This window comes from Sander vitreus, chromosome 6, assembly GCF_031162955.1.
Source record: "Sander vitreus isolate 19-12246 chromosome 6, sanVit1, whole genome shotgun sequence".
Classification (NCBI taxonomy): domain Eukaryota; kingdom Metazoa; phylum Chordata; class Actinopteri; order Perciformes; family Percidae; genus Sander; species Sander vitreus.
Window position 1 is genome coordinate 7,598,654 of NC_135860.1, and position 12,117 is coordinate 7,610,770.

The following is a 12,117-nucleotide window of genomic DNA, read 5'->3' on the forward strand; positions in this document are numbered from 1 at the left end:
TTTTCCATTTTTCACCGTTAAGTATTGAGAAATCATAAAGGTATGCAAAAAAGCGTTTTTTGAAATGAATACATTCGTTAATTTGCAGATTTCCACACAACAAAAACAAGCAGTGGTGGAAGAAGTAGCCTACTCAAATCTTTTACTTAGTTAAAAGTAGAAATAGGCTACCTACCACAGTACAGAAATACTCTGTAATAGGCGAAAATACAAAAGTATTAGCATAAAAATATAGACTACTTAAAGTACCAAAAGTAAAAGTAGCATACTTATTCCGCAGAATGGATAATTTCTGAATAATATCGGCCTATATTGCATTATAGTTATTGACGCATTAATGTGTGCATCACTTTAATGTTGGCACACAGCTGATAAAAGTAGAGCTAATTTTAAGCTTGTCAATTTCCTCCCAGGGATCAATAAACTCTGATCTTATCTATAATAATACATCATCATCTGTTTGTTGATTAGGCTATTTTGTATTCACAATATGAATCTGAAAATTAGTAACTAAAGTAATTAAGTAAATGTTATTGAGTAAAAAGTACAATATTTGCCTCTGACATGCAGTGAAGTAAAATTATAAAGTAGCAAACACAAAAATAAGTACCTCAAAATTGTACAATACTTGAGTAAATGTACATAGTTACCTCCCACCACTATAAACAACTAAATACATTGAGAAGCTGTGAGTCATCAGCCCTATACGTTGTCTAACTGAACATCGAAAACGGATGTGATCTCAAACAATGAAAAACACACGCTATTACAGGAGTGATGAGGAAGGAAGCGCGCACATGCCTTCCAAGTCTTCAAACTAAAGTTAAAAGAGATAGATAATTACTCATCAGCTCTTTTAAGACCCAATCACCCCGGGGCAAAAGTCTCTCCCGGGTCCTTTCTCTCGATCCTCCAGTCTGCTCGGCCAGAGGGTTAACCTGTGACCGGGTGGAGAGATGAAGATTCCGCAGATCATCCGAGAATCACCGGTACTCCTTCTGCAGCTGCTGCTGCTGCTAACAGGGGTTTGCATTGACGGGTACAAGCCTGTCATCATCGTGCATGGCATTTTGGATGGACCAAAACAGTTCAGCACGTTGGCTTTTCACATAAACAAGGTAGTACATCTCAAAAGCGAACATGTGCAAATAAGTAAAATGTTGTTGTTTTTTTTACGAGAGACTATTGAGAAGTCATTTTTTGTAGAAAATCAGTGGTGGAAAAAGCTCAGATATTTTACTTCAGTGAAAGTAATATTGCCACAGTGTGAAAATACTCTGTTACAAGTAAAAATCCTACATTCAAAATGTTATTTATCAAAAGTAAAAGTAATCATTATGCAGAATGGCTCATTTCAGAATCATGTAACCTGCTTGTGCATTAATGTGTAAACATCCCTTTAATTTTGCAGCTTGTAAAGGTGGGGCTGACTTCCACTGGTTATTTGGTATCTTACAGTAATTTATAATAATACATCATCATTTAGTAGTTGATTATATTGTGTATTAACAATCTGAATCTGCAAAGTAACTGACTAAAGTTCAAATAAATGTAATCGAGTGTAAAAATATAAAGTAGCAAACTGAAGCAAGTACCTAAAAGCTGTACATGTACTTGAGTAAATGTACTTAAGGCATTAATTAAACTAATTTTGGACTTTATATCTACAGTAGGTACATTACAGATTATTTTAAAAGGCAGTCAGATTTCAAGTGAAGTGAAAATCACTAAGCGCTTTCAAGGTCATGATTTCTGTTCCCCTGTCGTTTTTCTATTCCTCAAGATCAGTTTTGTTTTGGAAGAACTTTTTTTTTGTATGAGCCTACATCTGACTGAGGTGGCTGATAACATTAACCGTAATCAGGCTGATAGTTGATTTAATCAGCGATTACTGTTTCTCTGTTACTCTGTTCCTTTTTTCTTTTATTCACAGGTGCATCCAGGCACCGAGGTGACAGTGATTGACTTGTATGATAACTGGGCCAGTCTGGGACCGATGTGGAAGCAGGTCCAAGGCTTCAGGAAAGCCTTCGACTCCATTGTGCAAAAAGCTCCTGATGGCGTCCATCTTGTGTGCTTCTCACAAGGTCCACTCACACACTCACCACACTGTATACACACACCACTGCCATTCTTTAGCCATGCAACAAAAACTGTGAGCATTTATCTAGGGCCAATTTGGGATGCAGCAGCAGTGTGAACCCATTCTTACAAATTAAAAGTAAACACTAATGATGGGTGTAAGCATCCGAGTTAAAATGTCCTGCCAGTAAAAGACAGAAGAAAGGGCTCATAAGGACTAAGATAAAATGAAAGGAAAGTTGAATAAAGCTTTTAGTGACTACAGAGGGAGCTGTGCCAAGTCTGATATATTGCCTTAAGTGACATCATTTGAGTCAGCAGTGGTTGGGTCTGAAGACTACAAGTTTGAAATCCCTAAAAGAAATAAATGGAATGTGAGCGTGGCATGCATTTCTATTTTCACTCCAAATGGATTATGTTTAAAACCTGTTTCATTTATTGTTAAGTAAAAATACATCAAACAAATGTAAATCTGCGGCTGTCGCTCAGCGGGTAGAGCAGATCGTCCACTGATTGCAGAGTTGGTGGTCCGTTCTAAGGTGTCCTTGAGCATGATACTGATCCTGCTCTCGATGGATTAGCCTACGCTCATTATGAGGTAGACGAAATAATGTAAACACCTATTTGTATAATGCAATACAGTTCAACAGCATCACAAACATCTTCCAAATTGACGTTGAATTATACCGTCTCTCTAAAAGAGTTTAAACAAAAACTGATCATTAGAACCTTCATGAAGGGAGAAGTTATTGCAGCAAATTGTTGAATTTGATTGCATTAGACTAAGCTTGGTTTACCTGATAAACTGACAACTGAGTGAACAGTCAATTCATACATCAAAAACAAAGATGAGAGTGAATGAGAAGAGAACCGTCGTTCAGTCTGTCAGAGACTAAGAGACATTCGCTCTGTGAGATAATGTTAGACAAACGGGCATGTTGTTTAATCTTTACATGTCGACTACAAGGACAGCAGAAGATTACACAGAGCGAAAGGGAGGAGAGTATCTTTTTCCTGAAGGTCAGTTTAACGAAATAACCACATGAACATATGTAGGAATAAGCAGTATACAGTGTAGTGAAAAGTCTCTTGTTTGCATGACCTGGATGATCTTATTTTCCCTTCACAAGTTCTCTCCTGCTCACTATATACACACACACACACACACACACAGCAGTACAGTAGATACAAATGCTTTACACACACATTAAAGTTGACAAACAGTATTTATTTTCACAGGTATTCATCTTTCACTTCTACATTTCAAGTAAAATGAAAGTACCATGTTGTACCCAAGTGGTTCACAGTTCCTGCATTTGTGCAGGAAACAAACGTTTAACTTTTATCCTCCAGTTGGACATGCAGCTATGTACTAATTTTCACTTTTCACATTTTCATCTGCTAAAATGCATCTAAATGTCATTCAAATACATTTTTTTTTCACAGCAGATTCATATTAAACCTAAAACAAATATATTTTGTCAAGAAAAACACTGCTTTTGTCAACTTTTAACAAACATTAGATTGTCATTACTGTAAATTGTGTGGACATTCATAGTTCTCAGAGGATGTATCTGACTGCGCCACCAGCTGGTCAAAGTTTTCACTTATCCTGTGAAATAGCCTATCTCAACATTTATTAGTTATATTGGCACAAAAGGTATTAAAGGCATGTATCTCAGGTAATGACTCTGGTGATCCACTGACTTTTCTTCTGATGCCTGTGTAGCTTACCTCTCAGGATGAATTATAATCACTTTGTTCATCCCTTAGTCTCGCATTGCCAGACCTTCTGGTTAGTCCACATAGCATTCTGGGATGGGAGAAAAACCTGCTCTGGTTTATTGGCATTTGTTTAAACCAATCACGATCATCTTGGGCTCACCGGACAGAGCAACGGCGCCTCTGCAAAAAAGCCTCTGGAAGGAACTTGTTTTGGTGGAACATGTGTACGTTCAAAAGTTGTTTTAGTTGTGCAACAGGAAACTCCGATTGGACAGATAGTCTAGCTAGCTGTCTGGATTTACCCTGCAGAGATCTGAGGAGCAGTTAACATAGACCTCATAAATCCACCAGAGTTTAGAATACAGGTGACGGACATCCGGACGAAAATTAGGGACATCCGGTGTAACATCCGGCGGCAGCTGAACAATCCCGGAAATGAAATGTCGTCGATATAGACTAGTCATCCCTTAACCTTTCATCTAACCAACATCAGGCCAAAAAGTGTGTCAGTTTATCCAATTATCTAAGACCAAAAATACCTGCAAAACTAATGACATTCCCATCAGCCCCAGATGTACATGCATTTACACAAATTAGCACTACATTACACTAATTCTTTTTTGCATGCTAACAAACAAAAAGAAAGTCAAGACAGACAAAAGATGAACATGATAAACATTATACCCATTAAACATGTTAGCATTTTCATTATGAGAATGCTAGCATCTGTAAGCATTCGGCTAAAAGCCACGCTGTTCCTATGTACAGCCTCACAGCCGCTGTTTTTTTGGCAAGGAAAAAAGGAAAACAATACACAGTTTTCCTATAACCTGTTTCATTTGGTGTAACAAATGCATTTGAAGGCACCCATTTGTCATATTTTATCCACTCTTAACATATAAGATGCATCTCTCCAGAGGGATTAAACACTTAAGGATCCCTGCACCAGATCTCATGTAGCCTATGTTGGTTTGTCGGAACTCTCTTGATATTGTGTCTTCTCCTATTCTTTCTAAGGTGGTCTAATTTGTCGAGCACTTCTCTCCATGGCTCCAGACCACAACGTGCACAGCTTTGTTTCGCTGTCATCACCACAGGCCGGGCAGTATGGAGGTCAAGGAGCTTCATTTCATGTTTTAAGCATGTCTGTACAGTATAACCCTTGTCCTCCAGCGAATCATGACATTAAAGGAGTCCCAGTTAATTTGCCAGAACTTCAGACAGTTTTTGTAATGGATCCTAAATTTCACAATGCTGGATTTCTCCACAGACACAGAATACCTGAGGAAGGTATTTCCTGACTGCACAAAAAAGTTAGTGTTTAATTTTTGCTACAACAGAGTGGGACAGAAAGTGTCTATCTGCAACTACTGGAACGGTGAGAAATATGATTTGAAAATCAGAAAATATTTACCTTTACTTGCATGTGGTAGCCTATTACATCACTTCTTGAAAAGATACTAGTGTACAACCAATATTTATTTATCTTTTCTCCACAGACCCTCACCATCGGCCGCGCTACCTGCAGGGCAACAGCTTTCTGGCTATGCTTAATGGTGACAGACCTCACAACGACATGAAAGGTAGTGGAATGCATTACTGTCATTATGTGCTGTATGTGTGTGGGCGTGCAGTAGAAATATGCATTCTAGAAAGAAAGTCATGCATTTCCCCGTTTCACCTCCTCAGCATGGAGAGAAAACTTCCTGCGTATCAAGAAGCTTGTACTGATTGGAGGACCAGATGATGGCGTCATCACACCGTGGCAGTCCAGGTTTCATCAAAGTTTTATACTTTCTTAATTTGTCACATACTCAAAGTACAATGTAGTAAGATTGAATTACTGCATGTTACCCATTTTAAGTAGTAGGAGCAGTGGACAGCTACAGACGTGTAACTATCGGTAAGCAGGGTAAGCGGTGCTTACGGGCCCGGACCAATCAGGGGCTCGCGTGACTGGAAGATATTGATTGACAGCCGGGGCCCGCTATCGCATTTGGCCACTGACCAAGCGGGAGTGAGAACGGGTCAAATTCATTTCCTTGTTTCAGAGACAGTTCTCTTCACGTGTGTGACTCGAACATCTCACATTTACCAACAAAACACACACACACACACACACACACAAAATCACACACGGTGGATGCAGGAAAAACCGGAGATGAGACGTACAGGATGACCTAAATTGAGGACAGCTGCACTCGTTATTGTAAGTGCAATGCTAAGTTAAAGTCCAATAAGTACTTTATCAAACCGTATGAATGTGTGTCCCAGGCCAGGATAGGAAATTAACTAACAATGTAAAGATCAACAAGCCACTGACACATATGTTCAGATTTGTTTCATTCAATAAATTATTACTTTTTGTCTTAAATCCACCAGCCATTTTCATATTATACCAACATTTGCAGCATCCTGAGCCTTTTTGGTAAGGTTGCTAGGAAATCTCAGCCCAGAGTAATTAATTAATAGTAATAATTATTATTCTCCCCAAAACAAGTTTCCTTAAAGAACTATACAAAAAACTTTTTTTGCAACTTCATTGCAACAAACATACAAAAGACATCGCAGCTTTTATCGCAAAATCAGGCATTTTGGGCCGCAACAATCTAAAAAAAAGGCCACGAAATCCTGGAGGGACTGCCGTTGTGTGTTTTTTCATGTGTTATGGTGCGCATTCACCAGTGTTTTTTGTTGTTGTGGTGCGCGTAGGATACTCCTGATTTTGTCAGTCATCTCATCTCTTATATGCTGTGTCTCTATGATCCTATCCTGTCCTATTGATGGTAGCCTACTCGTGGACATTGCGCCGTCATCACGTGCTGTAGTAGGGGGGCCCGCCTTGCTAATCCTGCTTAGGGGCCCGGCGTTGGCTCGTTACGCCACTGGACAGCTATGCATACAGCAACTTAGGGTTCAGTGTCTTCCTCAGGGACACTTTGACATGTGGCCGGAGGAGCCTGGGATTGAACCGCAAACCTTGTGGTTGAGTGGCGACCAATCAGTGTGTCTGTGATAAATACGCCTAATTAATTAGTGGTGGATATATAACAGCCTTCTTTCTCTTACAATGACAACAATAATATACTCGTGCTCCTAACAGAAGACTTAATTAGCCCTATTATATAACCCCTTTTTAACCAACTTCTTTCTAGGTATATTATTTGTTCTGAATGGACTTCCTTTATTAATAAACAGCCAAACAGAATGAATATAATATGACAACCTGAGCATTTCTAAATTCATCACAATAATTGTTATTACATTAATTGATCATGAGAAAAGTTCACATTAAGAACAACTTGATTTAAAAAAAGGGCTTTTGAATAATCCAAACACATGCACAATCCACATAAAGTCAGAGGTCCTTCACCAAAAAAAATCAAAAACATAACCTTTCAACATTTGAATGATTTTTGCATTTATATACACTATATTCATATCATTCTAGCAAATAACATATTATAATGGTATAGATATGGGGCCTTCAAATTAATAGTAGCCTAATAAAAAAGAACAAATTCAGTATACTAATGCCACTTAAAGGTTTTTGTTAATAGAGACCTAAAACTTATATTATAGGTAAATATGTATTTGCTTCTGTCCTTTACGACCTAATCTTTGATTGATGGTCAATAGCTTTTTTTTTAGGAGAACACTGACTGACTGACTGAGTATTTTTACAACTAAGTCTGCCTGCAGGTCTACCTCTCAGTCTGCAGGTACAACCTTTATTAATCAGAGGACAGATTGTAAAAGCCTACAGTAAAAGTTAAAAATGTAGATGAACACATTCTTACCAATATTTCCATTCTGGATTTTGGCAGCTTGACAGTCTGAAGGTACTTTTGAGAGAAATCTTAGTGATTACATCACACAGAAACCTTAAAAGTGAGCAGGACAGAAATAGGATTTTTGAAAAGTCATTCCCAGTGGAAATGACACCGTTGGCTTAGAGAGATACTAAGGTTCCAGACAATTCAGTAGTTAGTCTTCAAAATGTGTGTTGAGTGAACTGTTTCTGGTCAAAACTGCAGCAGAGGTTTCAAGACCTCTTTACCTGAACTGTTTCCTCTTTTTTAACTAACAGCCACTTTGGATTCTATGACAGCGACGAAAACATTGTAGAAATGAGAAACCAGGAGGTAAGTTGCAAAACTAATATATACAGTACATACACACCATTGTATCTGGAAAGTTACCTATATTTATATTTACTTTAGGCTCTCTGTAAAATGGTAGACATTTTGTAATAACCTGTCCTCTTCTTCTCTCCCTTTTAAAAAAAAAAAAAAAAAAAAGACTTACAGGAACGATACGTTTGGGCTGAAGACGCTGGACGCTCGAGGCGACGTGTCAGTGTGCGTTCACTCTGGAGTGAAGCACATTCAATGGCACTCCAACTACACAGTGTTCAGTACCTGCATAGAGAAGTGGCTCACATGAATATATATATATATATATATATATATATATATATATATATATATATATATAATTCACAAATGCTTGCTCTTGCTTCTCTTCTGAACAAAAAAAAGGCTTCCATAGACAACCAAAAAAATTTCATTTTTAATGCTTTGAAATTCCCTTAATAGAAACCTCCTTAAATGGTCCTGAATAGTGTGGGTGATAGTCTGCACTGAGCCATGCATTGTGGTAAACCATTAGTAATGACCTTATTTATCTACAGTGTAATGGCCAATCAACTGCTGCCATTTGGTGGATGTTTATGGTGGTTTATGGCTGATGGTGTCTTGTAAAGGGTGAATTCACACAGCAATGAAAACTGATCTGTCATCCTTTCTTCAGGGTGCAACTTTTAGGCATGATGGAGAGTTTCAACCCGCAGAGATTAATGATAGCCTATGTTTCTGCCTCATGTAACTTGGTGTTAATTGATCCTTTAAGAATATGCGAAATGTTCTTCTGTATTAAAGTATTTTGTATGAACTAATCTCAAAATTATTATCGGTTTGTTTGTTTATTTTTTTTATTTTTTTATTGAGAGTTTTTAAAACCATAAAACATAAAATCTAATTTTCACTTTCACCATAAAAAAAATGAAGTTGTACCTAAAGATATTGGCAAAATTGTGATTTAATTTTTTTGCAGCATACATCTGAGATATGATGTTAAAGGCATACTATGTAACTTTTCCCTCTTTGGTCCCCCTACAGGTTGTCTCATTGGAACTACAGCCGCGTGAGCTGTAGTTCCAATGAGACAACCTATAGGGGGACCGAAGAGGGAAAAGTTAAATAGTTTGCCTTTAACTACAATTCTGTGAAATGTGGTGTTGGGTTGTAACAATCACACTCCATAACCAAGAAACAATCCACACCTGCATGTTAACCCTGAGTTATAAACACTGACTGCCCGCAAGAATAAAAACTCCTCATTGTATTATAGTCCAGTAACCTACATAATGCCCTTTGCATTTTTAATTAATTACATTGCAGAGGTGCTGATTCAAAAAAAACTTTTCAAACTGTAGATGTTGATGTTGTATATTTCAAAGGTCCCATGGCATGAAAATGTCACTTTATGAGTTTTAACATTAATGTGAGTTCCCCTAGCCGGCCTAAGGTCCCCCAGTGGCTAGAAATGGCAATAGGCGTAAACCGAGCCCTGGGTAGCCTGCTCTGTCTTTGAGAAAATTAAAGCTCAGGCCACGTCCACACGTACCAAAACAATCTTTTTTTCCCTGTCTTCCCTGGAACCGTGTAAAAAAAAATGTAAGTCCAAACGGATCCATTTGTAAAAGACTCAACACACTACTTCATATTCCAGGCCTATAGGTGGCGGTGTTTTTGCTACAGAAATTCACCAAAAACGGAGAAGAAGAGCATAGTCTTCAGTCACTCCCGATCATAACATGCTAGACTATAATAACTTTCACCACTGCTCATTTTATAAAGGCCGCCACAAGAAAATGTGTATTTGTTTACATTGTATAATGTGCTGTTGGATTGCTTTTTATTTTGCAATTCTGTCTGCCATTGGACATGATTGCAGCTCGCTAGCTAGCAGAGCTAATGTTAGCGCGCTAACGCTGCTAGCTAACATCGGCAGTCAAACAAACATCAATGAGCCAATGTCTTTTTGATAATCTACACGTTTTTCTTGCGGTAGCCTTTCTACAATAAACCGTGCTTAAAGTTACTATAATCCGTTCAAGGAGTTGATAAGCAGACAGATTAGCTAGCTAGTTGATAAATTGTCTACTTCCACTTTATAAACAGCTAACCATAGCAGCTAACGTTAACGTTACGTCCCTGCTGGAGTGTCAGTTACGTTAGCGATGTTTAACGTTAGCTACATAACGTTAGAGGTTGAGGGGTGTGGCGATGACATCATCGATACACACGTATGCGGCTTCGCCGTCCAAACGAAGCCAAAAGGGAGCCGTTTTCAAATTTTTTCACCCTGGGACCAGGTTTCAAAAAAGTGCGTTTTCAGGCAGTGCGTTTAAAGAATTTGTTTGAACGATGGGCCCAAACGATGCAAAACGTGTGTTTGCATCAAAAAGCGTCTCTGTGTGGATGGCCCCTCAGATGGATCATTCTGGAATCTTCCCCTTTATGTCGTCATAAGGGGAAAGGTTACCTCCCCTTTCTCTGCTTTGCCCATGGCAAGCTGGTCAAGGCCACACCCCCACTCTCCACCTTGCTCCGCTTCTCTCCTCCTCAATAGCATTTAAAGCTACAGACACAGAAATAGCACATCCTAAGGAAAGCTCATTGTGGGACTGGCTCTAGTGGCTGTAATTCTGCACCATGGCTGAATTTCTGGAAAGAGACTTCAGATACAGTATTAGGGGACCACTAAGGCCTATATAAAAGCATCTAAAAAGCAGCATGTCATAGGACCTTTAAGGATGCTGCTTCTTCATTTAAGTACAATAACACAAAAAAGAAGCACATTTAAATATAAATACAACAGTTCCACAAAGTACGGCCTCACAATTAAGTCAGCACAGAGACAAATATAAGTACTCAATAAAAACTGAACAAATTTAAATGATATAAAGTAAGTCATTTTTAGTGATTGTTTTAGATATCTTTGAGCACTTTCATTTAATAATTACCCTGTTTCATTGTTGAGAGATTATGCAGCTTGTCCTCTTTAGGCTCTGACTGATAGATAGATGATAGATGTTGACTCTTTAGCCCTTTACACATGATTGGATAAAAGCAGCATGTCGGGGCTGTGATCAATCAATTAAACCAATTGATTTTTCCTTAATGAACTGATTAATAGGGGTTGAGTTATGGATTGTGAGCTGATAGAACAAAAGGGACTTCATCTAAATCAGAAATTCTATTTAAATAGAACATAGCCTATTTTATGGTTTTACAAAGGAGACATTTAAGGAAATATGTTTATTGCAAATAAGAACATGCAAGAAACAATTTTCAGCAGATTTAGTCTATAACTGTAATACGTGACCAAGTGTTTATAAAAGTATAATGAAGTATTTATATAATTATGAGATAGCAAGTCATAAATAACAAATACTTGTTAAATTCAATGTCAAAATGGCAAACTATCTCAAAACTATGACTTTTTCTCATGTAATTATTAGATACTATCTAATAAGAAGGTTAAGTATTTCAGAATTATTAAGTCACAATTAAGTCATACATATATTTTACAGTAAGCATAAGATTCTACACATAAAAATGAATGATAAGCCCCATTACTGTAGGACAGGGATTACAACATTACAGGAGAAGATGGGAAATGAAATATTCACTGTGCTCATGTAATTTAACTCATCGTTCTAGATGGCATTTTACCATCATTAAATTGTTTTGGGACAGAGCTACAAAGTGAGGTAAACTTTAGTCAAAAATCATACTTCTTCTCAGAGTCATAACTCAGTGTGGGTTAACATAGCCTACATGGAACACATATTGATATCATTCAGTGTGACTTCCTGAGGATATCATTATCTGTGATGCCCATCCATATCGCAAATACGTCCATAAATCCGCTTAGAAATCATAGAAAAAAATGCCTGAGAATCATCACATTTCAAAGTGTTCTTCAGTATCAAAGTAATGCAGTGATAGTTGTCTACACAATGTTACATTACAAACAGGAACTGCAAGTATCAAATTCCGCATACTTTTAATGGTGTGGATTTGCCAAAATGTAAACAAATATAAGCTATAAAACAACAGGCTCAAAAGAGAAAGAAAACATTACAACAGACAATGTGGGGAGCTTTTTTAGGAGTCCAGGTGGCTTTATACTTTTTATTGTTATTATGGTTCCCAAACCATATGTTTGTGTCAGCATGTT

General features: G+C 37.8%; 1 protein-coding gene across 1 annotated transcript; it reads left to right on the plus strand.

Moving 5' to 3' along the window:
- The first annotated feature begins 740 nt into the window (after positions 1 to 740).
- Positions 741 to 8,775, plus strand: LOC144519278 (lysosomal thioesterase PPT2-like). The gene is made up of 8 exons (XM_078252294.1): positions 741 to 1,118; positions 1,934 to 2,087; positions 4,825 to 4,920; positions 5,078 to 5,185; positions 5,307 to 5,390; positions 5,497 to 5,581; positions 7,898 to 7,952; positions 8,110 to 8,775. Exons 1-8 carry the CDS (start codon positions 957 to 959, stop codon positions 8,251 to 8,253), a joined length of 888 nt encoding a protein of 295 aa, XP_078108420.1. The 5' UTR covers positions 741 to 956; the 3' UTR covers positions 8,254 to 8,775.
- Positions 8,776 to 12,117: the final 3,342 nt, after the last annotated feature.

Excerpts from the sequence above, each read along its gene's own strand:
- LOC144519278 (XM_078252294.1), top strand. The coding sequence starts at position 957 with ATGAAGATTCCGCAGATCATCCGAGAATCACCGGTACTCCTTCTGCAG. Across the intron at positions 5,391-5,496 it reads ACCTCACAACGACATGAAAG|CATGGAGAGAAAACTTCCTG; the intron begins GTAGTGGAATGC and ends TCACCTCCTCAG. Across the intron at positions 5,582-7,897 it reads ATCACACCGTGGCAGTCCAG|CCACTTTGGATTCTATGACA; the intron begins GTTTCATCAAAG and ends TTTAACTAACAG.